Source organism: Chelon labrosus, assembly GCF_963514085.1.
Source record: "Chelon labrosus genome assembly, chromosome: 21".
NCBI classification, from domain to species: Eukaryota; Metazoa; Chordata; class Actinopteri; order Mugiliformes; family Mugilidae; genus Chelon; species Chelon labrosus.
The window spans coordinates 8,560,464-8,588,111 of record NC_140354.1 but is presented as its reverse complement, the minus strand read 5'-3'; the positions used below and the strand labels follow the sequence as shown (position 1 = coordinate 8,588,111).

Here is a 27,648-nt window from a genome sequence, read left to right as displayed (position 1 = left end):
CACTTTTGAAGAACAAATACAAAGTTACTTCCCTCTTATGCAGGTGTAGAATGTTTGAATTTTTAACATATTAAATTAACCAAATCAGCAATGCTTGTGCATGTTTCCTTCCTGCTTCACAAGACCTACATACAAAAATTCAGATAAGAACAGGTGACTGTACTGCACTGCCTGTTGCATTATATTTCTATTCCAGTTTGAGAGTAACTGAGATCACTGCCTACAGTTACAAGCTATTTTCAGAGCTCTGACCTAATGTCATCAGTGGGTCTGTATATTTTAATTCATGCCAGTTTATCATATTAAGAATTTCTTTGAGTAAAAATGCCCCAAACTCTCTTGGTTGTCACCTAAATTGTTGCTTTTAGACTGCTTGTCCGACTAAATAGGACATTTTAGGGGAGGATATCTGGTGAAAACCTGTATGTTTTAAAGATCCAATGTCTACAATAGTTTTGCTGTTTTGATATATCCACAAATTGCGTGTGGGGGGTGGGGGGGGGGGACTCTAACGGCTAAATGACCCATTTATGAAAATCAATAATTTTACACATCGAAATAAAAGTATAAAATTTGTGAATTGACAATAATCAAATTAAACTATACACAGATCGGGCATAACATTATGACCACCTTCCTAACATTGTGTAGGTCAGCTGTGACTCATCAGAGTGTGGACATGGGCCTTCTGAGGGTGTCCTGTGGTGTCTGCCAACAGGATGTTGTTAGTGGGGGGCCTTTGGGTCCTATGGGTTGAGGGACGTCTGTGGATCATCTCACAGATTGGATAACTTTTAGATAATTTGGAGGCCAGGTCAACACCTTGAGCTGTCTTTCATCTTTTTTTGAGTTGTTCCTAAACTGTTTCTGTGTGTGTGCCTGTGGGGGATGGCTGCCGCCATCAAGGAGTGTCATTGCTATGGGGTCGGGGGGGGGGGGGGTCTGGTCTGGTCTAGGCAGGTGGTGCATGTCTAAGTAACATCCGCACGAATGCCTGCATTGCATGCATCAAGATGGTCAATGTTATTTGCTTCTTCTGTCACTGGTCATAATGTTATGTCTAATCTGTGTATGAAATATGTGGTGCAACAATCGAGTCTCTTCAGATATAAAATATTACATAATGGCTGCTTCCACCTGATGCCCATAAATAAACATATTCAACTAAATTAGTACACGATGCTCGAGTCTTTGTGATTTGACAGTCAAATTCTTAGGACTTGTCATCCCTCCCTTATTTGCATCGTGGACTATGATTGTTGACTGCTGGATGATCCTGTTGCGCAGTGCAGGACGTCTGCTGTTGGATTCGTGTGTGTACACTGTAGAAACACTGTGTTTATCTTCACCTTAAGGTGGGGCGTTCCTGTGCAGGTGCGCAGCCTCAGCTCAGGTACAGAGGATGAAGCATCTCGCCGTTACACAGGCTTAAACAAGCTGTAATGTTTCCACGATGGGGCCGACCGAGTGCATTGGAAGCGGTGCGCTTTTATTTTTCGGGGCCATCGTGTTCGACGTTGTCGGGATCGTCCTGCTTTTCCTCGGGATCTTCGCCGACCTGCGCATCGACGACCGCTTTTACGGCGACTTCTTGATCTACACGGGCTCCCTGGTCATCTTCTTCAGCCTGTTTCTCTGGATCACGTGGTACGTGGTGAACATCCAGGTGCGCGAGGATGACGGCTTGAAGAAGAGGAACAGCTTCGTGGATCTGGCCAGGAAACTGTCCGAGAGGCTGAGCAAGAAGCTGAAGGCGGAGGACCGCGAGAAATGCATGGAGGATGACAACTGGAGCCAGGTGGGGACAACGCCTTGCAAAGCCAGCAGGGTTACATGGGGCAAATCCACCGCCTACCACAATGAAGGCTATGACAACTCCATGGACTCCCCTGCTTTGGAGAAGAAAGTGGCCTCCGTTACCACCCTCTGATGTCTTGACTGGTACATTCAAATCTTACCCGTGCTTTGTCAAATAACAAAACCAACTACACCATGGCCTTGATGCTTTCTCAGAGAGCTGAATCTATGTATGACGATCTGACTGTGTGTCAGTCAAATGGCAGCAGCTCCTTCTGACTGAAGTTTCTTTTCTGTCATTCATTATTATTCATTCAGGAAGAAAAGGATCTGTCACAATAATGTGTACATTTTGCTTTTCAAGTTCAAGAAACTCTTTATTTATGTGGTCCGTCATTTCCTGTTCAAAGTAAAGCACAGCAGGCCAGGTGAAAGTAAAAGAATCTACATCATTCTTTATATAAAACATACAAGTAAAACATTTAATTAATTCTACTTTTTTTTATGTTATATTTTAGTAATTTATCATGTTTGTTGGTGGTCTGTATCTGTCGGTGGCCCCAAACCCACCACATTTGCCATGCTGCATTAGTTTGTGGTACTTCAATAATTACAATCAACACATTTATAAACTGAAACTATGAAGGAATTATGATCTTATTCTGTAGGGGGTAAAATTTCAAGTGTTTTATTGTGTGCATTTATTTAATGCTTATGTGCTACATTTCAATTAATAACATTGTGCTTATATCCTTTATTATTATACAACTGATGCATGGAAACACTGGCTCTTAGAACTGCTGCTAGAAATATGGGTACAGTGCTTCGCTGTTATAGCCCAACAAATGTTCATATACAGTATAAAGTAAGTCAATAAAACAATCAGTAAAATTGTCCTTTTTTTTTAGTTTTTAGTATTTTTTTAAATCCCTAAATAAAGTTTAAAAAAAAAAAAAAACAGAGTCGGAACTTGTTTAACAGTCTGCTCTGAAGCTCTTAGAAACATTGTCAGTCTAACAAGGTGAAATGTTTGGTCAACCATTGTCTATTACTTGAACCTTTTTTCCTCTTGTATCTGCTGTAAAGTCAAGTCATGTGTGCTGTTTGATGTTCAGAAAAAGCAACAGGAACACTGGTCCGACTGGTTTGACTCAGCTGACGTGCTGCTGGTAAAACAAACCTGAAAAATCCTGAACAGAGGATTGTGTGTAACTTTTTATAACACACTAGGATGTTCTAATAAGTATGTATATCTATAGAAATGAGAGGTTGATCCTCAGATTTAATGGCACACCTTATGGAAATGACAACCCTATGAGTTCTGAAGAGACTGAAAGGCCTCCTGACAGAGGGTCAGCGTGACAGCTGACAACACGATGCAGTTTAATGAAACCAACCTTAAAGTAAATACAGCCTCATTCGTCTCCACTGTGTACACCTGCTGTCCCAGTAGGCGGGACAGTAAGTCAAAGCCGGGGAGGAGAGACAAATGGCGTCAGCTCGACTGGTCAAACAAGGTGCTCGCGGGGGAAGTTTCCATTGCGTTCATTTCCTCTTTGTGACAGCCCCTTCACTGCGTGTGTCATTATTACACAGTGATTTATGGGCTGAGAATTATAACATATGTAGGGAACACTTGGGTGAGAGCTGCTCCCAAGCTCTGTGAAAACTGTACAACCAGTGTGTTTCCTGGGGTTAATCTTCTGCTGATAAAAGATGCAAAGCAGAGATACAACCTTGAATCCCTGTTGGTTTCATTAACTGAACAAAAAGATCAGGAGTGGTGGGGGAGGGGGGCACCTGATTAATTACGGCAAGCTTATCACTGTGAACACACAAGCTCGGTGGTGGCTGATTAAGAAATACATGTGCGTAGATTCATAACAGACAAAACAAGTCAGCCCTGCAAAGGAATGAAGGCGGACTGTGGAGCTTTGAGCTGCTAATGAGCAGCAAAACCCGTTGTGGTGCTTGAATACCAATCTTGACAATGTTGAGCTATGATAGAGATGTAAGGTGTGCTGTGGGTGGTAAAACAAAGAGCCACAAGATAGGGAAGGACTTTTCTGGAGAGCCTCGCAGACATTCTTGTCAGAGCTTCACACTCCATCCACCTGTCCGTCTCCCCCGGCCCAGACATGGAGGAGAGGAAGTTTACCACCGTCCTCCTGTCGCTGGCTGTGATTATGGACATCGTCGGGGTCGTCCTCTTCTTCGTGGGGATCTTCGCTCCTTTGAGTTTCTGGGACTTTTTCGTGCTGTCCGGGCCTTTGCTGCTCTTCCTTAGCCTGTTCTTGTGGATATTCTGGTACATGGGGAACATCACTGTGTCTGAGGAGGAGCTCAACCTGCCCAAACACGACATATTGTGACCTCGGTGTGAGCGGAGCTGGACTCACTCAGAGCTGGACTCACTGAGAGCTGGACTGAGTCAAAGCTGGCCTGGGCGCTCGACTCCAACAGACCAGTGGCATAAGGACGAGGAGGAAAATGGCAGGTCAAACTGAAGCAGACACATCAATTTGTCATCCTGTGGTTCTCTGGGACCGAATGAGGTTTTGCATCAGTGAAGGATAAGTGATAAATCCTGGAAGGAAATAAAAACACTCTGTTCCATTCTTTCTTCAGGGTGAAACCAACTTGTCAGCGGCAGTGATTTACCGCACTTTGATGGAGTGGACAATGTATTCCTAAGCTCTTAAAAAGCAGAGGCATTATGATATGATGTGCCTTACTTATGTCACTACCAATGTTTATTGTGGGTTGAAAGTTGTATTTTTAATGTGCACACTCATGTAAGTTGCTTCTCAGATGATTAACTAAACATGCTGTAAAGTGGCTGCCGTGTGTTGTTTGTGACGCTGCTCCTCAGAAACTAGCCAAACTGGCACCGTGGCTTTTTGAAAAGATCCACCCAACATAAACACACGCAGACGACAACTACAGGCAGGAAATGCGCTCACTGGACCCGTGCAACAGTCAGCAAAGAGAATGAAACCAATACTCTGCCTCCACGCCCAATTCTTCCCAAGCTTAATCAGCACTCAAGGCACCATTAGCTGCCCCAGACATGGAGAGTGTTATTAATGTGTCCATTTGGTTCCTGCCCCTGAGACGGGAAATGGAGGAGAGGCATAATGGGTCTCTCTCTCTCTGTATCTCTTTGCAAAGAGATGGAAACCCTGCTGCTCGGCCCCTCCCGCCCCAAGGGACGCTGCCTTCTCTGTTACGTCGAGATCCCCTGGTTGCCTTGATGGTATAAGTCATTACAATTTTAATCACGACTGCACATATCGGCGCATAACAGCGCCTCCCATGAGAAATTGGGAGGTTTTACACTGACAGCAGTGAGGGTCCAGTTTCCATACCGGCTGATTAGCGCGACATAATAAAACATACCGTGTATCCGCAAAGCATAACGCTAAGCAGATAGGGAGTGAATCATGTGGTTGAAAATAGCATTGACTAATAGTTGATTGTTTCCATTAGCGGTTGTTACTCTTCCTGGAGTTTAGGGAAAATGGGACTGACAGTCACAAGTGAACAAACAGTATGTTCATGAGTCAAAGTATGAAGATAAATACACAAATCTGTAATGTTTCACTTGTGGTTCTCTATATTAAACCATGTTCATATTTGACTGTTACTTAAGATTCGACTCAACGGAGCTGATAGTTAAATGCGTATGAATATGGCATTAGATAAGGCCCATTACTCAGCTCTTATTGATAATCTGCTCTCAGCGCATGCCGTTATTAATAATCAGATAAATGCTTTTGAGTGCGGGCCGATAAATCTGTGTGTTGGCAGGTGATGAAGTGATGACGCTGTGTTTATTACTCCACTGCTCCAGCCTTAAAGCTTAAAATGGCCGATGACTTCATGCGATCATCTTTGGAGGACCGGGCAAGGTGAATGTCTCCCTCCAGTGGCTGAAGTAAAAGGTTAAAGGTTCGTGGGATCCACTGTCTCACCTTGCACTTTAAAAATAATTAAAGCCATAATATGAGACAGAGTACATAGTGTATTTGTTGCTGTTGAAATTGGATTGCAGTGCATTTGAAGGAATACCTTCTTTAATATCCCAATCTGCCTTTATTGGATGTAATTTTCCTGTTTATTTAGAGATATACAACATCTTTTTCAGTTACTACACTGTAAAATGTTTGAAAAGTTACTTTTGTGTACATTTTCAATGGATTTGACATGGCATGGCCGCAGTAGGGATGCATCAGGACAGATACGCATGTTTAAATGCGTATAGTCCTTTCCTCCCTGACAAATTGACTGCATTTTATTGTTTAAAAGCAAAGATAATCAATTTATTCCATGTGTAGCAAAATGTGCAAACACACTGATGACCCATTTTGGTCACAGGACCATCACCAGTACAACACACTGACCAACCAAGGGGGATGAGGAAAGAGGCACAAAGTGTTTCTTTCATAACACGAGGACCATTTTCTCAAGAGTCAAAGCAAGTCAAATTTTTTATTATTTTTTTTTACATCTTTATTTCCTCCAAAAGGTGCAGACAGAAAAGATCTCGGTCTGCAACCAGCACTTCTAACGATTGCTTCAGAGATTTAGAGTGCTATGTTGATTATTTCCTCAATTTATTGACTTGAAATCTTAGAAAATAGAAAAGACAAAATACCCACCACAACCAACACTCATTTGCCAGTTCATTAGGTACGCTAGTGAAAATTAATGCATTCTAATATAACAGTCCTGCACTAAATCTTTGCTTCATGTAGGGTATGGTATTCAGCATTAGTTTAAAATAAAACATTAGCATTATAGTCAGTGTGCTAGGGTGAACCACACACTACATCCTCCAAAACTACATCATCCCATTAAATTTTCTGGACTACCTGAAGATTTTAACGGGTTTTGTGCCACAAAGTACCCAAAAAAAACTATTATATCCTCTCTCGTACTGCAGACATAAAGTGTAAATTGTTCAACACATTATTCGTGATTATTTGTGTCTTCTTTGCAACTGTGGACACAAACTTCAAATGGTTTGTGTATTAAACTGCCCCAGCTGGTTTTGCACACTGAAAACAGTCTGTTAGCGCCTGATCATTTACTTTACACCTGGTCAGAGGTGTTATCGACCCCTGGGTGGGGGTGGGGGCGCGCACATGTGCACGCGCACCCAAACCACTTCCCCACAGACAGTGTTTACAAACAAGTGGCCTACAGATGGCAGGGTCATTCACCCTGGTGATAACAAGGCCTGCAAACAGATGAGCATTACAAACCTGCAGCCACAGCAGGGCCGGGATGAGGCTGCTCCATCAAGGCAACAGTGTTTATTTTTACTGATCGCACACCGTAGCAATATTAATTTAAAACACAGCTAACCTCATCATTACAAAGTAACAAGATGCTGCAAAGGGAGCGACGTGCAAATCCAGGCATGGATTATATAGTGGAGGAGGAACACCATCGTGCACCGTGGATTTACGCTTCCATCGTCGTGCAGACTAAGCACAGCTAAACCACTCAACACCCCTCAATATCGTATTCTCTGTTCGGATTAGTCAATATTATGGACGCAAAATCGTGGATTTTTATTTATCTTTAGCTGTGGTTATTAGTGGGAGTGACTGCACGTGTAAACTGGTCGATCCGCTCCTTTCCTCCAACAAACTCCGCCTTTTCCTTCTCCCCAAACAGCATATGCGCGTATTGCTACACGCCAACCGACCTTGAATCTGTCCTCGGATTAATTCTCACCTGTGATTAGTTGGAGCTGTGTCGCGTCATCAGCGCCCTGGATTCTGATTGGTTGAGAGGGTTGTCGGTGAAGTCATATCCGCCTCTTGCTCTGTTTGGTTGGACCTCTCCGCTACCCTTTCTCTCGGCGGTGGGTCGGAGCCGCTGTCCCTGGCCTCGCATGTTCCCCTCTAGATTCCTGTTTTGAATTTGATGCCCCCCTTGTAGATTCGCTTCATTTATACGCCTCTGTAGGGCCTCAGTCGGGCGTTCATACCCCGGTGTTTTAGTTGTCCCGGTATCTAGCGGATAGAGACTTCCCCCCCCAAGCATGGCTGTGGTGAGCGGATCGTCTGGCCCGGTTGCCCGGCTCGAGGGCCGTGAATTCGAATACATGATGAAAAAGCGCTCGGTGACCATCGGCCGGAACTCGTCTCAGGGCTCCGTGGACGTGAGCATGGGCCACTCCAGCTTCATCTCGCGGAGGCATCTGGAGATATTCACCGCCAGCGACGACGGCACCGGCAGCGGTGATTTCTACCTGAGGTGCCTCGGTAAAAACGGGGTGTTTGTAGACGGAGTGTTCCTCAGACGGGGCGCCCCTCCTCTGCAGCTACCACGAATGTAAGTTTCCCCTCTTGGCGAACATGTGGACGCTAGCTCCAGTAGCCGGTCAGCTAAAGTTAACAACACTGGGCATTTATATCGGCTAGCAAGGTCGAGAGGACCACGTGTTGTAGCATGTTAGCAAGAAGTCCGCATCCTGTCCCCAAAGCCATTTTCTTTGTTGACATTCTTGTTAGCAACTGTGTTAATTAGCCGCCTGCCTTCATTACACATTCCACCCAGTGGTTAACTTAGCATTTAGCTGCTTTCTAATGTGGAGCTAGCTAGCTAAAATAGCCTCATAACTATGTGGACGCTATTGTTGATATTGACAAGTGGTAGCTTTTCAAATCACGTGGGCAGCCTAGGAGTCAAGAATGTGTTCTCGTGATACTGTAAACAGTCCACATTATGGCCATGCCACCATGTCAGCTAGCAGTTAGCTGTTGCTCCCCTGTAGTTGTGAATGGAGCAATTCTCGACCCCTAAACGTAAACAAACCAGCCCGTCCCCGCCCTGCCGCCTCACAGCAGGATAACCTGCGGCACCTTTGACCTCTAATCAAATAATACTCATGCCAGCTAGGGTACTCCATCAATGATTAGCTTTTATTTACTACTAACAAGAAGTTGTGCTCTGGTAGAGCTAGTGTTTTTAGTTTTTTTTGTCAGAGTTCGGTTGAGTATCTGAGTTGCATGTTGCAGCCTGCAGCATTCCATTGTTTAATTTTTGGGATTGTTGATAAAGTGCTGTTGTGAAATGCGCTACTTAACAGACCTGTCACACACAGGGATCTGTAGACTTTCACTTTACTTTCAATCAAGAGTAAAAGTCCTGTTTAAAAAAAAAAAAAAAGTCCAATTCTGATCAACTTTGTTAATTTCATTACAGTTTCATTCTCATATCCTCCTGTAATCATCATGTGGTCTTTAAAGCCAAAAAAGACAAGAAATGTATTAACAGTTTGTTTTTTTACGTGAAACACACCAGTCATCTCTGCTATTATAGGTTTATGGAAAAACACATGCTACAATTTGGCCCCTTGTTTTCATCTTAATTCAAATCAGATTTGCAGGTCTGGACACACACTTAAAATAGGTTTCTATATAACACCACTGTCATACCTCCTTTGATGCATCATTCAGTGGATAATTTTTTTTATCTAGGTATTTTAAGTTCCTTTGGGTTTGTGGCAAAAAAAGCAAATTGAAGACATGATCATGGTCCTTGTGAGACAGTGAACTGTTGAACTGTTTTCATGCTATTTTATAGACCAACATTTAAAATAAGCGTAATTTTAACCACTTATAATAGGATTTGTTGTTTTTAAATTGCCATAAAAGTGCACTGTCTTCATTGAAATTGTGACAGATGGTTTTCACGAAGTCCTTACATTTAATAAACCTATAAAACTATATGGCTTATTTTATTGTATTTTAAGTTTTGTGAGCGTAATAAACAAGCACAGCAGTTAATTAATTGAATCACTGTATCTAAGATGGGAGTGAAAGTTTTAGACTTGTAATTACCTCTCGTTTAATAGAAACTAAACTTAACTATGTAGTTTTAAAAATATGTAAAAGATTATCAAATTCTTCTGAAGGAAGGAGTTAAAAACTTGTCCAGAAAGCTACAGGACATCCATGTCTGACAAACTATAAAGTAAAGCATCTTGTTTACATTTTGCCCAGACAGATTTGTTTGGATCTCAGCATGCCAAAGAGTGGTTGCAGTTTATTCACAGCCGTGCCCTGTAATGTAGACAAACATACCAGCTTCTGCCAACATTGGTCAGACTTTGCACACTGCTCTCAGCTATTGTGCAATACAAAGCCACTTTTTTTTTTTTTTACACTGCACAAATAGTGAGTCGACTTGTTTTGACTTGATGCAATTTCCAAATTGGCCCTTTGCACATGTATCCAGAATATGTTCTGCAGCTGCTGTGTCAGTTTCTGCACTTATTTAGCCACGCCGTACAAATGCATTTCATTATGTCGGCTCCACGAGGGAGCAAGGAGAGAACAGTGGTTTCAGATTCTTGTATTGATTAGACAGACTGCCAACAAGGAGCTTTTAATCAGTCTTCATTGCATGCACACCACCTAGCATGGGCTCACATGCTTTACTGTAGTCCTCATGCTAGAGAAGGCCATTGAACTACTCTCAGTGTCCATGCTGAAGACTGGCAGCATGAGAGAACTGGCAGAGCGATGGCTCAGGGGACGGTTCGGTTGTATTCCAGGGATTCCTCTTTGGTGATGTAAACGGGGCCAACAGAAAGCAACAGCCCTCCCTTCCCCTTCCCCTCTCCTCTGCCTGTCCTCTCCCACACCCACAAATTCGCTCCAAGCGGGTGCTCTTCCTGTCTTCTTTTGTTTACATTCTTTTTTGCCGGGTGGGTGGGGGTGAGAATCAAGTGAAAGCTTTCAGTTGAACAAGCTTTGTTTGTTGCCGTCCTCGCAGCTTAGCAGCGTAGCAACTGTGCATTTGCAGAGTTTTGGCCTCATTGTTCATGCAGCAGAAAAATAGCGTTAATAAGGGTGGGGTGGGGGGAAAGAGTAGGAGGGTGAGAGTGCTGAGTCCAGAAAATATGAATTGAAAGTGATGTGTTGAAACTATGTTGACTGTAACTGTGCATGATCTGATTCGAGTCAGAAAGCTTTCCCAACTTTATACAGATTTGTGTTTGTTTATGGCTAAAGTACAGATTATTGTATAGTTTTATCAGTTTAATTACACTGACACTATTTCACAACATTTGGAAATGATGCTCAGCCATTCTTTATAGAAAGAAAAATACTTGTGATAGTGAGCCACAAGCAAACATTTGCATTGGTGTTTCTCAGATTTGTACTTCCAATATCGACAAACCTGCACATCCCCTTTTCTCAAACATGCGAAACTAATGAAATAAGTATTCAAAAAGAACCAGTGACAGTTCTGTATTTGTGCTTCAGAAATAGCTAGATTTTGACATCTCTACATCAAAATGCTATTTGCAATGCTTTAAAGTATTTGCACCCAGCAGAATTTTCTACATTTCTGCATAAAATTGACTCAAAACATCAGCGGATTTTCATACAAGTTGTGAGAGCAGACAAATGGAACCAAATTAAACAAATGAAATGGAAATATTATACTTTGGTGTTTGTTTTTTTCTTCTTCAGTAAATTGAGCCAAAATTACACATTGTTGAGGTGCAAAAGTAAGTTAATATCAAAGCCAGACTAGAGTCCGTCTGTTCAGAAATGATGCCAGTTAATGTGCTGAGACTCAGGTTGTTGTTCAGTGCCCTGTTTGTTTGGAGAAAAAGAAGTCTGATCTTCACATTGTGGAAGTGTGTGATAGAACGGGCAATGGAGCTCTTTAAGGAGCTGGAAAGAGATGTTGTCGAGCATCAGGTTGGAAAAGATTACAAAAAGAAGACACAAAGGGGCTGAGGGCGCTCAGGAGACTTCAAAAAGTTTGTAGCTTAGGTGCTCTTCTGCGATGGGTGACTTCCTGTGTCTATGCCCTGATGAAGGCCAAGATGGCCGCAACGTGTAGGCTCATGTGCTTTTAATCAGTCCTTGCCATGTTAAATTAAAGGCTTTTTTTGATACTTCTTCAACTTCAGAGATTACAAAAAGAGTTTGGAATCAACAAATCAACAACCAGACAGATTGTGAGCACATGGAGGAGATTTAAGACGACTGTTAGCCTCCACAACAGTGGTCGACCATCAAAGATTACTCCAAAAGCAAGCCTCTCTCATGTTGCCTAATGTTAATGTTTATGAATTTGCCATCAGGAGAACACTGAACAACCACGGTGTGCATGGCAGAGTGGCAAGGACAAAGCCACTTATCTCCAAAAAGAACTTTCCTGCCTGTGTGCAGTTTGCTAAACATCATGTGGATACGCCAGAAGACAGTTGGGGAAAATGTTTCGTGGACAAATGAGACCAAAGTAGAATAGTTTGGCTTTAATGAGAGGCTCATGTTTGGAGACTAAACAACCCTGCATTCCTGCATCAGAACCTCATCCCGTCTGTGAAACATGGCAAACTTGTCAGCATTGATGGACCGAAGAATTCTGGATAATTTCAGCGAATTCTAAAAGAGACTGTCAGGATATCCGTCCGTGAGGCTAACCTTAAGAGAAACAATCCCAAGCACACAAGTCGTTCCACAAAAGAATGGCACAAAATTAATGCTTTAAAATGGCCGAGTCAAAGTCCTGACCTCAACCCAATAGAAATGTTGTGGAAGGACCTTAAGCAGGCAGTTCAAGTGAGGAAACCCACCAACATCTTCACTTTTTCAATTGGTTTCTTTTTGTCTTCGGTCATGGCTTGTGTGAAAATCCGCAGATGCTTGGAGTCATTTTTATGCAGAAATGTAGACAATTCTGTGTGGTGCAAATACTTCTAGGCAGGGAAGAACAGAAAAGAACCGAAGAATTTAAATATATATATTTAGACTTCACTGTCCCCACTCTGTCAGTTGCTGGATGTTAAAATTGTCTGATGTTATTTAAGGATCTTCTGTAACTTTTATCAGATCCACAGAGAAGACCAAGCCCTTCCTGAAAGGGTACATGCATAATGAAAGTGTCTCCCTTCACCAGTCTGGCTCCAGGAAGTGTTTCAGTCTCCTCCTGTGAGCGGCAAAGCTAATTTGAGATGTAGGTGTCGGGGATACAGTTCTATCAGCAGATGCCAGCTCTGTGAGGGCCTGGCGAAAAGAAACTGCTGTGCCTGGCAGCCTTCAGCTAAGAGAAAAACAATGTGTTTGTGCCTGCGCCGTCTCCTGGGTGCCAGGCAGCCTGATCCTAACAGTGATTTAGAAGGGCTCTTTCTATTCAGTTCATCTGTGAATGTGGCAGACTGCCTTTAACTGCTTCCCTTCATCCCTCTGATTTAAACGTCTGTTCTTAACCAACGACAAGCCTGTTAATATAGAATATTTAAATTACGACTTCAGCTTCTGTTGGTATCTTTTCCTCAGGGTATCAAATGAAGAGGTGAAGGAGGACATTTAGCAGCTATCGTAAATAGCAATTATCAATAGTTTGTGTGTCCGATCGCATCTTTTATTGTGTATGTAGATAGATCTGTGACGTCACCCATAATTTTCAGCGCAGTTTTCGGGCCTGCCAATGTTTTTTGCGGGGCCAGCCCATGCCATCTTGGGACCGCTTTACTCCTGGCTCGTTAAGCAAAAAATGCAGGAACTGCAGTTATTTGCACTTAGCATATGTCTCCGAGACTAATGCTTACTCAAATTGGTAAAAAGGGCTGTCGTATTAAACAAAGGTTATTTAACTGGCTGGGAGAAAGTCCATGCGGGCATATCCTGAACTAACCTGACACTGAATTGTTGCCTTAAGGCGTTACACCATCATAAAAATGGTCAAGATCAAAACAGCCAAGATTGAGTGATCGTAAACTTTTAGATCTGATGTAGTCTTTGGTTAAACACTCCCTGCTAGCAGCTTTTAAACCTCATATATTCAGCTTTTAACAGTTTTTTTTTTGTCGAACAAGCAAGCTTGCCTTTTGTGTAAAATTGGTGGGGTGCGTTTTAGAAGTCAACCAACGGCTTCAGGTTAATCAATGATTTCGCCATCGAATTTTGTGAAATCTAAAAACTAACACGTTGCTCCTCAGATGGTTTGATGTCACGATGATCACAAACATGCCACGCTGGTTTTATCAGTTTTGTGTTAATTAGTAAGAGAACAACGATAACCAGATTACCAAGGAGAAACGGGACATATAAAAGCAGAGACACATATTTATGTTGAACACAGCCTCATTTAATGTGACAAAAAGGCATTTAAAGGAAAATGGAACAAGTCCTTACCCTATTTGTTGAAAGTCATTTAGGAAATGTGGGATGCCTCAGAGGGTGTTGGATTTAACACAAGACTGAAATAAGCTCTGCGGTGCCTTGCTTATTTCATGTAGGTCTTTATATACCTGCTTGAGATTGTTATTTTCACAATTAAACATCCTATGTTGTCTATAAAATGCCTAGAAAATGGCACAAAAAGTCCAGTATCCTAGAGATTTTGTTCATCAACAGTCCACAGAAAAGCTGGAAATCGTCACGTTTGAAATGTTGTCCGTATTGATGAGTGAGCGTTCCAGCCGTGAGAGTTATTAAATTTAGATTTTTTTTTCTCTTGCAGGTGCACTTTCAGGTTCCCCAGCACAAACATCAAGATCACGTTCACAGCCCTGTCCAGTGGGAAGAAAGTGAAGCGAGAGGCGCCGGAGTCCCCAGTGAAACCAGTACAGCCCCAGATCTCCCCCCTGACCATCAACATTCCAGACAACATCGCTCACCTAATGAGCCCCCTGCCATCGCCTACTGGCACCATTAGGTACTCATTACTGAAAATGTAGTTTGCCTTTTTTTTTTATGTTTGACTGCCAGGAGAAGTAGTTGCTATGGATCAAACATTCATCTGCTGCTCTGATGATAGTAAAATAAGTCAAGTTGCTCAGTCATTGATCATTTTAAAACAATTCTTTACTTTCTGGGGATTAGTTGTAAACGTTCACCAGGTTTGATGCAGTTTTTACAGAAGCTAAAAAAAGACATGTATTTGCAGTGATATTTTTAATGGCCTTATCTTGAGTTAGAGGTTACGAGTTCAATAATTTGTTGTCGAGACAACAAGATAGCTCTGTTTCCTCATTCTCGTTTTCTGGAGAAAATGATCAGCAATTTTATCTATAATCTTCCAGGACAGTAAAACTCCAAAATGAGGGTGTAGTTGATCAGCCCTGAATTCAACCTACACGATTGCTGTTGTGACTGAACAGTTGAAACCCAGAAGCGAAGTCACCTTGTGATGTTGCAGCCAAACTAGCCTCCTGCTTGAACTGGTGTGAACATTTGATTCAGAGCTTTCTGATGTTTGTAACACACGGTTGAAACTGTCAAACCCACACCTAGTATTTTCCCAAACTGCAGCCGTTTTTGCTCAAACCTAACGCACAATGATGGAAATAAGTCCAGGACAAAGTCACATACATTGTATCTTATACACATGAAGTGTATATATAAAGTTTAATCTTGTAAATAACCGAATCCCTTCAGCTTATTCCTGCTTTATTGTAGTACGACACTGTTATCTGATCCAGGGTCAGCGTTAAGAACAGTCCTAAACCGCCTCCAGTTGACCTTGAGGTGTCAGCTGACCTTGACGTGGCCTCTATATGGTGATCAGCTTAGGCTTAGTCCCTCAACTGCGGGGCTCAGAGAGGGAGGCGGCTCCATCTCAGACTCTTATATCCTCTCAACCCCTGATCTCAACCAGATGGTGGGGAAAAAATACAACAACTGTCTTCTTCTGACATACGCGTCCTGTGCAAAGGTTAAATAAACTGTTGGTAAATACATGTTTGAAGTAATGCTGGAGGCAGCAGGTGTCGTACTGCGGCTGCTTCTTTGTTTGGTTTGCCAACATCTCCAGATCCCCCGAGGACTGAAACACGCATTCAATATGGAAATCATCCTTTACATTAAGCCCTGCGTTATTCAGACTGTTTGCTGGATAATTAGACTTGATTAATATTTAAAAGCATCGTTGCTTTAGGCTTAATTGTGGCTCTAAACTGATTGCGGTATTTCCAGACTATCTCAGAGGTAGAGAAATTTGCATAAATGAAGTGCATGACTGCAGCACAGACTGCAGACAAACCGAGCTTCAGGACATAGGTTTACATACTAAAGAAGTTCGATCATAAACCACCTTTTGTTCTTTTGTTTCTCCTCCAGTGCTGCTAATTCTTGCCCCTCCAGCCCGCGGGGTGCTGGCTCTTCGGGCTACAGGATGGGTGGTCGCATGGTCACCTCTGCAGAGCTGCAGCTTATGAACGACAACTCCCAGCCTGAGAACGACAAAGAGGCCTCTGGAGGGGACAGTCCCAAGGTGAGAGCTTAAACCCAGTCACGCCACTCTCTGGTCGACGCTTCAAGTGTTTGCAGTGTGATGTTGAGTCTGATGGCCAGCGTCACCGGCTTAGTTCTTCAACCCGTTTGAAGTCATTCTCTACATTGACAGCTAATCTGTTCTTATTGAACAGATTATCATATCTCCTCTATCTGATCTGAGCAATCCGCTTTTATTGAGGCATATTTATTCTGTTTATTAGTGGAGTATAAGTGTCCATGTAAACTTAGACACTGTTCTCTTCTTGTCAGGATCTCAAGATTTTATTTATAAGGATTAAGTCTGCAAGTTGTCTGTGGACAAAATAAAACCATTTCTCAGAGCCGTAGGTGGTATTCAGACCTTACGATATATTTTAAGGAGCTGAAAGCATCTTATATTTGCTTGGAAATATTTGCCAGTTGATTCTCTTTTGTTTTTCATCTGAAATCTCTTTTTGTTCAAAGCATCCAACAAACGCCCACACGCTAACAGGAGCTACATTTCAGTCCCGCATTTCTTTTTAAGTAAAAACATAATGCAGTAGATAGTTCAGCGTTTCCTATCCTCTGGTGTGTTTTATAACATCTACCATGACACGACAACAGTTCGTGGTTATTATAAATTTCTGATTATGATGCCTAAAACGGCGAACATCGTGTCTCGCGTTCCTGTGGAGAAAACGGTATCAAAGAAGAGACTTTGTTGTGTTTACCAGCTCAGCCAATCTGTGCTGCTTCATAATAACAGGGTGTCAAAGGGAGAGGAGAAGTAGTCTGTATTTCAGAGATGTTTTTCTGTGATTTACTCCACAGGATGACTCCAAACCTCCGTACTCCTATGCACAGCTGATAGTCCAGGCCATTACGCTGGCTCAAGACAAGCAGCTCACACTAAATGGAATCTACAATCACATCACAAAGAACTACCCTTATTACCGGACAGCAGACAAGGGCTGGCAGGTTTGTTTGACTGCAGAACATCAAAAAAATAAAAATGTATTCAGTAATCAGCTAACCGCTAATTTTTTACTCCAACATCACTTTCCTTTTCGACAGAACTCAATCCGTCACAACCTGTCACTCAACCGTTATTTCATCAAAGTGGCGCGGTCGCAGGAGGAACCAGGCAAAGGCTCGTTTTGGAGGATAGACCCGTCCTCAGAGGGCAAACTCATTGAGCAGGCCTTCAGGAAACGAAGGCCGCGGGGCGTCCCCTGCTTCAGGACCCCGCACGGACCCCTCTCCTCCAGGTCTGTCGCACACTCTGCGTCGTAAAACAAAGCACCTGATTTGATAGCTGCAAATATTAACAGTTCTGCAGATGTTGTGGCCTAGAAACAAATAAAGTACTCAAATATGTAGAATGTAGAAAATGTGATGGGAGTTCCGTTTAAATGTTCTTTCTGTGGTTTAGTCATTTACTTTTTTACTTGTTTTTATTGTTGCTACTGCATATTAATGGATATACTGTGAAAAAGCAGTGGATCAAAGCCACAAGCTTTAACAAACCACCCACCCAAAGCTTTTACTGCTGTTGACATAATCAATACTTCTACCCCTCTCACCCTCAGGAGTGCCCCTGCGTCTCCCAATCACTCGGGGGTGCTTTCGGCTCACTCGAGCGGCGTCCAGACCCCCGACAGTTTATCACGAGAGGGCTCCCCGGTTCCTCTGGAGCTGGAGACGTCCTCTGCTCCCACCCCGGTGTCCACCACAGCGGTCCAGCCCAAACTGGCCGTGATCCAGGAAGCACGCTTTGCACAAAACACACCAGGTAACGAGGGGTTCACTTTCTGATGTCACGCTCTTAGAGATGCAAATAGCTTTTACTGAACTTCCCAGAGATTTTTCTGGCTATTTTTACTACTTATATTGTTTGTTGGACACCATTAATTGTTTGCAATTACAACAATTACAAGTCCTGTTGAAAACATCTGTTTTTGGCCAGATGTTTCATCAGCAGTGTTGCATATTAAATCTTGAGATTTTAAAAACGTTAGCTGACATCTATAAATACACATAGCTCTCTGGTCTGTTTGTTCTGCACCTGCAATTGATCATCCCTCCACTGTTGAAAAAGGTCTTTCCTGTGCACACGTTGAACCTCTGAGATGATGTTCCTCTCTATGTAAATCATCTGGTCTCATGAATGCACTCCTCTGCTTTCCCTGTCCCAGGCTCGCCTGTCAACAACCAGCCGGTACTCATCGCAGTCCCGCGTCAGTTACCTCAAACCATCAAGCCAGTGACTTACACCATGGCCTCCCCAGTGAGCACCAGCGCCTCCCAGCCCGCTGTCCAGACTGTCCACGTCCTGCAGCAGATCCCGGCGGGGTCCCTCAGCTCCGCCGTCATCGCCCAGCCGGCCACCATCATCAAGAGCGAGACGCAGGAGAACGGAGAGCACACGGAGGTCAAAGGTAAGGCGGGAGGAAACACGTCAGAGCTCACTGACTGAGTCATTCATCTAATGAAACCTTGGTGGTTTTGATGAGTTCCCCACCAACAGAGAACTTCTCTAACACTGGGCCTTATAACTTTTTTGCTCATTTATTTTTTATCTATGGAACATTGTTTATGGTTTAACTGTTATCAGTTTAGTTTACCTAAAACAGAAGAAATTATTTTTTAATAAAAACACAACGAGAGCCACAGTCTGTGCACTATATTTGGCATCAGATGCATAATAATAAACAGTTAAGAGTATCTCTGCAGCATCAGACCAGTTTAGTTGAGACTACATCAGCATCTGTTCTTACACTGTCCAGTTTCCAGCACTAAAGCCTCTGTTTGTGTGTTCCTGTCCAGTTAAAGTAGAGACGGTTCCCACCATCACCTCTATAGGAGCCTCCAGTCGCATCATTCAGACTTCCCAGTCAGCCACGCCCCTGCAGACTGTTACCATAGTGCAGCAAACCCCCATGGGTCAACACCAGCTGCCCATTAAAGCCATCACACAGAATGGCACCCACAGCATCACCACTGCCATCCAGGGACCCACCAGCTCAGGTAAGACGCACAGGAATAGTTTATGACTTGGCTTGAAGCTGTTTGATGCTTCAACATATTCGCTGTTTAAGAATGTAAAGCAATAAAATGTCACATTTCTGCATATAATATCTGACAGTCTTCAGAGAGCGCTATCTGTAAACCACAATTACCCCAGTTAACCAGAATTCAAGCATTAACCACATGAACATCCCGTTTCCTCCCTTCAGCTCCAGCTGTAGCGAGCCCGCTCCACCTGCTGGCGGCTCACGCCTCGGCCTCGGCCTCCCTCCCCACCAAACGGCAGAACGGAGACCAGCTGGCCAGCGAACAGCCGGACGCCAAGCGCATCAAATCAGAGGACGAGACGGGCGCCGCCGCGGACTCGGACTCGCCAGCGGCTAACGACCAAGGCGGCCACCTCAATTAGTCTGTTCAACCCCACACACCACACCATCCCCCACCACCACCACCACCACCACCTACTCCTCCCATCCACCGCTTCTCTCTCTCGTCCCCCCGTCGTTTGTTTCGTTTCTCCTCCTTCTACCACTGAGGTGCCAAACGGAGAGGATTCTTTTCATTTTCAGTTTGGTGATCTGTTCTAGAGCAGCAACAGAAAAAAAAATATATATAATGTCCAGCCCCTTTAAGGACCAGAATGAGGGCTGAGAACAAAATAAAGAAATGGGACAAAGATAAACTCGAAGGTGTAACTGTGAACCGCTGAAACAGGGGAGTAACTAAAACAAGACCACAGGAAGCCTTAACAACAATTAACCCTTAAGAGCTGACTGGGGAGAGGCCCTGACTCGGCTCGGGCTGGACGCCACCTTTCTGTCGCATCTACCTCAGAGCAGATAGGAGACTCCAGCAGACAACGTGACCAACCGAGCGGCAAATATCACAAGCATTGAATGGGTAATTTTTTTTTTTTTTTTTTTTTTTTGTAAACAAAGAAGAAAAAGAGCAGCATTCAGAAAGGGATCAACTCGGAGCCAATATTCCCGAAACTCTGGCAGCTAGCCTCTCACAAAACTGACCTTCCTTTAACCACAGCTGTACGTAGATATGCAGTATTTTGTTGTCCGGAATGTGGAGCATAGGATTTTTTAAAATGTAATTTCACTAGATGAGTAATAATTTAACTAAAAGGAAGCGTACAAAACGACACAACATTTCGGTAGCTAAGTTGGAAATCACTCTTTACGTGAACTCCTCCTTCTGTTCGGTGAAACGGTGTGATCGTTTATCTTTTTTGTTTGTTTTGTTTTTCCTCGTTTCTTCTCCCCTCCTTCTGACATATCCGTATGGAACCGCTTCGTTATACCTACATATTTTAATACTTGCACAGATAACCGATATAAGCAAATCTCCATGTGTAGTTCCAGATGTTGACCTTGCATGTATCTGACAACGGAGAAGTCGTTAACTGTAAAATGAACAGAGGAGAAAAAAAAAAGACCTGCTTTGTCCAAACCAGACCTGCACTTGATTCAATGTTTGTGTTTTCATTTCCCTCCTTCTTTTCGTTCCCCTCACACCCTCTTCCTCCTCTTCCTCCTCCTCCGGCTGTGTTGATGTTGTGGTGTTGGCAGATCCCCCCCTGCCTTCTCCTCCGCTTGATTATTTTGCTCTGTTCTGGCGACTTGGAGAGCCTGTTCTTTTTTTGTTTTTTTGTTTTTTTTTTGTTTTTTTTCTGATTGTACACGTTCCAAACAATAGTAAAAGAAGAAAAAAATTGATGTTTGTTCTGCTTCAGTGGAGAAATGCTTTTTTAATAAATTAATTTAAAGTCCTTTTCTCGCATCCTGTTGCTTTGATGTTTAGATTTGTCTCGTTGCAGTTCCACTCGTCTCCACTGGGGGGCAGCACAGGAGCATCTTTAAGCTTCTCAGGTGGTTAGAAAATCTGTTTACTTTGTCCTTTAGAGCAAGATGTCTTTAAACTAATGGTACATGAGAGTTCAGGTGGAGACATGAGCTCCTCTTAATGTGTACAAAGGATTTTAACAGTTACAGATGATTAAAGTTTGGGACTGTTTTTAGGAACCGGTCCAGTCAGCAGACTGAATCCTGTTGATGTACTGGACAAACAAGTGCACGGAGGCTCCACCTTACAAACACAAGACTCTGCAGGTGGTCTAAATATTATGTCCAGTTTATTTATACGCTAAAGAAACAGTGCACAAATGGCCAACAACGTCCTACAAGGCTTAGAAATCTGAGCTCTGCAATAGTAAAGTCAAAGTTCCTTATGTTTATTTCACATATAGGTGTTCTAGAACACATCCTTGGTGGAATTATTTTAGTGAGCAGACTTAAGAAAGCATTATTAACATTAAAACACGAGAACAAGAAAATGGAAATGCAGGAGATAAGGCGATGTTTGAAGATGTTGCAGGAGGCTGTTTCAGGATCACTCAGCAATGGAGGCAAAAATCTGACCAACAAAATGAAAAGAACATCTAATAAATGTGCACCTCAGACAAAGTAATCTGTACTCCGTCTGAGTTCACTCTTCCAGTGTCTAGAATGAACTGAAGAGTCTCCACCTTTTAAAAAAATAAAAATAAAAAAAAATAAAAATAAAAAAATAATAATGCTGAGCAAACACTGAGATCTGTTTGCTTTAAATGCTATTGATAAAGTGATTACATTATAACATAAAACCCACTGTTGCTCCTAAAAGAAGCCTGAAACACATGGTGAAACATGACCAACATGAACAACAAAAAAAGGAAACCACAACTTGTGAACGCTCTCCTCCCAGCTGCTTCGAGCGTTTCTCAGCACTGATGTGTTTTCGGTTTAACCGACTTCCAGACTGCAGTGAAACAATTATCCAGTCTGCACCCCGCAGAGATCCGACATTCCTGCTTTGAGCCGGAGGAGCTAAATAAAGCTGCTGGGTCGAAGGTGTTTCCTCACTTGAGCAGTTTGCTCAAACATACCACTGAAGTTGATGTCCTCCATCATACCTTATGACGGGATCAGGGATTGGTTTAAAATTCATTCAGCAGCAAGAAAATATGCGGCCAGAGTCAAAAACAATATTACATGAATAGCCTGAGACGCTATAGGAGTTTGATTTCGTCAGCTACAGATGAATTTTTTTGCACCAGAAATTATGCAAAGTTCTCAGAGCTGACAGAAAAGTTTTGCACTTGCAGGTGAAAGCATCTTTTGCTGACACAGAAACAGGTTGGGAGCTCTCATTAACAAGTGTGTGGCACTATTTACGCTCTCAGGTGCACAGATGGAGAAGCTGGGGGCAGATGTGCGCTGTGCGTCATTTATTGTTGCTTTGTGAGATCAGAAAGAAAAAAAGTTGTCTGTTAAAAAAGAAGAATGGCGCAAAATCAAAGTTATGATGTAAGGAAAAAAGAGAGAGACAGCAAATCAGGGAAACTTCTTGGCAACAAGAAGTCCCACAATTTGATTTGTAGTCAGTTGTTTCTCAGTGGACTCTGTTAGAAGGCAGACTGTCGAACCGTTCTACTGCCAAGACTTGAAGGCTGTGCCAATTAATTAGTTGAGGGTGGCTAAGGCTCAGGTGAACGGGTTAGTGGTTTGATTCCTGGCCCCTCCACGTGCTCTCAATGGCAGGTGGCCATCTTACATGGCTGCTCCACCTCCACTGGTGTGTGAATGAGAAACACTGTAAAATGTTCTACATAAGTGCAGACCATTTGATTGGATTATTGACTTGTGTAATGCAGAATTGATGTTTTTTGACAGGAGATGTCTCGGTTTATCTCTGCATATTTTGCCTGCCTCCCATCAAATAATCCATGAATAACACAAAGATATGCAGAAAAACGTATTGCAAATGATTTAAAACAGTTTGCATTGTTTCCGCACTTACACTAGACTCTGGAAGGCGCGCATTACAAACTCTTCAAAATAACAAAGTTATGTAATGGCTGTAACGAGATTGGTGAGCTCATGGCTGAAGCTCCACACAGACAAGTCTCCTCTCCACACACACACTGCACATCACGCAGTCTGTAGATATTCAGCTCACACAGGAGAGGCTGACTAAAACAGCATGAGGGACAGAGCAGCATTTAAAACACAGGGGAAAAAAAAAAAAGATGCATGTTTGGAGGGGGACTGGCATTACGAACAGATTTGCGTTGCCTCACTGCCGGCTGTGTAGGTGGAGTGGCCATAGAAACCAGAGCTTGTTGCGACTGCCCGTATTGAGTGTTGATACTCTGGAAGCTGGAAGGGCTGGAGAGATGGTGGAGAGACAACCATCTGCCTGAAAAAAAAACAAAAACAAACTCAAAAGCGCATTTCTGTTAATGAAAATTCTTTCCCTTTTGGATTTTCCTCTTAAATGACGATCCTTAACCACAGCCTGATGTCTTTTATGAGCCCTTCTCCCAGGTCATGAGGCTGCTTGCTGTTTGTATTCTCAAAGGAAAACTCTCCCAGGACACTAATCCTCTGATTATATCTGCATGTCAGAATGCAGCTCCTTTCGGCTGCTGCTTTCACCTTATGAAAACCACCAGTGAGAGGCTGTGAACACTGGATCTTTCTGTCAAAACACATATAAATAATAAAACGAGCCAAGCTGCGCTAAGAACCGAAGCCCAATCCTGGTTACACAAAGCCTCCCTTTCTACATGGATTTCCTCTTGTGATCTTCCTATTTTAAGACACTAAATCCAATTACTTACTTAATTATTTCAGTCCCCGTTTTGACATAACACAGGGGAAACAACAAGGCTTTCAGTCTTACAGGCAAACAGACACATGATTATATCCAATGAGAGCTGTGGCTGACGCAGCTGGACAATAAACGTCTTTCTGTTGGCCTGTTTGGTTTTTGCTCGTTAGTTTTTTTCAGATGCCATTTTAACTATTTCCTCCAAACTGAAGATAAAACTCTGCAGTGCACTGGTCAACAGCTTGGATTTTTTTTCATCAAACAAATGTTTAAAATTTAACGTGAGAGGAATACTTGGAAATGGTCCAAGTCCCAGTTTGGTGAAACAGGTGAAACAGGAATGACATTGCAGTATTTTCTACTTTTATTATGAATGAGTTTTGCTGTTTTATATTATAATCTTAAGTCTTTCATAGTATTTTCCTAATCTGATTAAACATAGGAATGTCTTTCTTATGTGTTAAGGCTTTATAGTATGGCCAACACATGCAGTTCATCTAATGGCCACTAGAGGTGGACTCCAAAAACTGACTTAATCACCATAGACCTCTGTGTTAAACTGGCCAACTACACAGCAGAAACAAACATTTTACAAACCGTTTTTGATCCTTCTAGCTAATTTCTCCATTCATGACACGTGTTCGGGGGAAAATATTTATGAAACTAAAAATAAATTCTGTGTAATATAGGTTGTGGCTGCTTTGAGTGATAGGTGGGTGTTCTTGCAGGTTGCTAGCTGTCTGCCTGGGCACTGCTCCACTCTGACTCCGCCTCTTTGACAGGGGTCAGGAAATGTTAAGATGGCGGCGGCCGGGGGCACCACACTGAGCCTCAAATCGGCTCTCCAGGAATGTTTTCTTTTGCAGAGGGTTTGTCTTTGTTTATATATATATATATATATATATATATATCAGAAACATATTTTCTTCTTCAATTTAGCAAAAATGACGCTTAGATTCCGTTATGTGAAATACATTTTGCAAGAAGCGCTGCTAGGAATAAGAATTGCTTTGAATAAAGCCTCTTCCTGCATGTAAGGTTCACCTCTCTGTCAGAAAAAGTGGCTGTTTTTCAAGGAACGCAATACCAAACAACTTCCTCTTTTTTGGCCTGTACTGATTCATTATCTGTGTTTGTCATCTCAAACATGACGAACACAGATAATGAACAAGGGAATTCCAATATTTTTTTTGCTGTCTGGAAACAGTCACTTTATTGCATGTTAAGATCCACTTCACATAACTTTATGTGTTCTGACGTTACAGAATAAAGGTGTCCCCATCCTTTACTTTTGTGCTACACAAGCCATTACAGTGTTTGCTCTCCAGGAACATCTAATGTGTTTTGTTAGCACATTCATCAGATAAAATGGTTCCTTTCTTATGTGTAAACACCCCCAGATTACATTTTACCCTCACATTCACACTCCTACTGACCACATGATGGCAGTGCACAGCAAAGCATGTAAACTTTCATGTCCACACGTTAAAACAGAGCCAGAGCGCTGGACCAGACTTCAGAGCGTTCACATCACTGCACAGCAGAAGTGGCACCTATGCTGAACGTACATTCTTTCACTGAGCTCTCAGCCCCCCGACGTCCGATGGCGGCCAAGCGGCAGCCATTTCCATAAGCAGCAGAATGGAGTGAGGCAAATGAGGACAGAGTGTTGTGAGCGCGATGGAGACAGAGTGGGAGAGTTAAAAAGAAAAAACAGTGAAAGAGAGAGAGAGAGAGATGTGTGGGTGGTTTTTAAGCAGATAGGAAGAGATGCTCCGCTCTGGGAGGGTGTGTGGGCGTTTGTTGCCAACAAGGAGCTCAGGGAAGAGGCAACCCTCCGCGGAGACTTTAACCCTGGGTTACTGCCGCACCTGGACCAGCTCCCAGAGACCTGAAATCTGCAGGACTCTCAGGAGTCTCAGCGCTTCAAAAGCTCTCTCACAGCAGCAGCAAATGGAAGCTAAGAGCACTCAGAGGCCTCAACACACGCACACCGCAGGCCGTGCTGCTGATGTTTACATGCTAATGGGATGCTAAAAACACCTAACATGTCCAGTGGTAGGTGCTTCTGCTTTGTGTCCTCTTATGAAGGGTCCTCTGTGTCTTCACTCTGACCTCTTCTCATGTTTTATCTTTGCTGGACCGGTTTAAAACATGTGGCTGGCTGCCGCTCGCTCTAGGTGTCAGAGGGCCTGGATCAAGTGGTGCCTCTGGGTCATGAAGTGGTCTGAAAACATCACATGAGATCCTCTTGGACCCACATCAGAGGGGCAGCAATGAGTTTAGCTGTCTCGTAATACATTTCTAAAACTTCACAAACACGTCTGGCAGACTGAGAGAACACATTTTATTCCACTGCTGTCGCAAAAAACAAAGTTTGCTACAGCTACAGTGAAATCATGAGAATACTTACAAACATATGTATTTAGGAGATGATTAGGAGATTGAAGGACACAACAGACACAGTCCCCAAACTTGAAGAAGTTCTACTGCTGGGAGGTGCCAAAATCTAAATGGAAGCTTCAAAGCTGCATATTTATTACATTATCACCCTCAAAATGAAAGCACATCATATTACATTTTATCAGCTTGTGAAGTTGTTAAAGTGACAACTTATATTCTTAACATTTACAGACCAGATCAGATTAACAGATCGCTGCTTCCAGCATGAGGCACATGGGCACATCTGCCATTCTCATTTACTGAGAATGTTAGGGTTAAGATCAGAGGTAGTCAGGTCTCAGTTGAGTCTACAAGACCTTTGAAAACCAAATAATGGCCGTTGATAGTGCCTAATACGACTTAGCGTCATCTCCTGACACCAGGCTGCCATTTGGATTCTGTCCCACCTGCAAATGCCACAGACATTTCGAATTGCCACAGTTGTGATAATGATTCCCTTAAATTACCCAGAATGCAGTGAGACCTCCTCTATGCGGAATACAGCCATAATTAAGACACATGGGCTCTGTCTGCTGTAACAAGTCAAAATGCTTTCTGTGAAAAAGGACACTTTTGGTTGGTTGATTGATTGATTGATTGATTGATTGATTGATTGATTTGTTGGTTGGTTGATTGATTGATCAATTTGTCAGTGTATCGTTAATAAGAAAATGTTTATGGCATGCATTAATGTAGACACTAACACTGACGGAAATCATCTGGAGCATTTGACAGATTGCCGCTTTAAGTGTCCATGTCCTTGTTAATTTAAGAGACACATCCTGTAACTTGTTAAAGAACATGTGGTACAGTCAAAATCTTCAGCAAAACTGGGAATCATGCCAAATGCATTGTATTTTTTGAATCCATACAGTAAATTTGAAAAGAAGCTTTTCTGGCTGGAAGTCATTACAATACATGAAGTCTTACATCTTCTTACTGGCCGTTGTGTTTTGTGTGAATCAACACATAATACTACTGAAAAAGTGACACCTTAAAGGTGTAAAAAGCTCCCATCTGGTATCGCAATACATTTTTTCTGTTAATTTAGTTTTAAGAAAGAATCTGATTCAGGAACTTTTGCTTTTTAACTGTACCAGGAGGTGTTGCTGTCTCCGTCATAATACTGGAGCTTTGGCTATGTACCAGTTTGGTCAGGTAAAAAGCTCATAACTCCTCATTTTAGGGTTATGTGTATGTTTCTTTCACCACAAAACACTTTATGATAGCAGTTTTACATGTGTGAATGCCACAGCAATTATGTTTGCTGTGATGAAATGTGTTGATCACATGTCAAATAAATCAGGAACAGGAACAACTGCTGCTGAAGAATGATTAGGGGAGGCAGACATTTATTTTATAACAGACACAACATCTCATGTCTCCTTGGCCTGTTCACAAGAATCTGTGAAGCCATTCACAAGAACACACTGATATCTCTGTAACATCAGAAATTAACATTAGGGAGTTTCCTCTAACT

General features: G+C 42.7%; 2 protein-coding genes across 2 annotated transcripts; both read left to right on the top strand.

Annotated features, from left to right (window-relative positions):
* The first annotated feature begins 1,051 nt into the window (after positions 1–1,051).
* tmem238l (transmembrane protein 238 like) lies at positions 1,052–3,078 on the top strand. The gene has a single exon (XM_084570380.1). It carries the CDS (start codon positions 1,454–1,456, stop codon positions 1,928–1,930), a length of 477 nt encoding a protein of 158 aa, XP_084426506.1. The 5' UTR covers positions 1,052–1,453; the 3' UTR covers positions 1,931–3,078.
* Positions 3,079–7,681: 4,603 nt separating this feature from the next.
* foxk2b (forkhead box K2b) lies at positions 7,682–20,845 on the top strand. Its single transcript, XM_084570961.1, has 9 exons — positions 7,682–8,145; positions 14,305–14,499; positions 15,903–16,056; positions 16,872–17,018; positions 17,115–17,308; positions 17,630–17,832; positions 18,236–18,478; positions 18,867–19,067; positions 19,277–20,845. The coding sequence occupies exons 1-9, from the start codon at positions 7,853–7,855 to the stop codon at positions 19,474–19,476; spliced, it is 1,830 nt and encodes a 609-aa protein (XP_084427087.1). The 5' UTR covers positions 7,682–7,852; the 3' UTR covers positions 19,477–20,845.
* Positions 20,846–27,648: the final 6,803 nt, after the last annotated feature.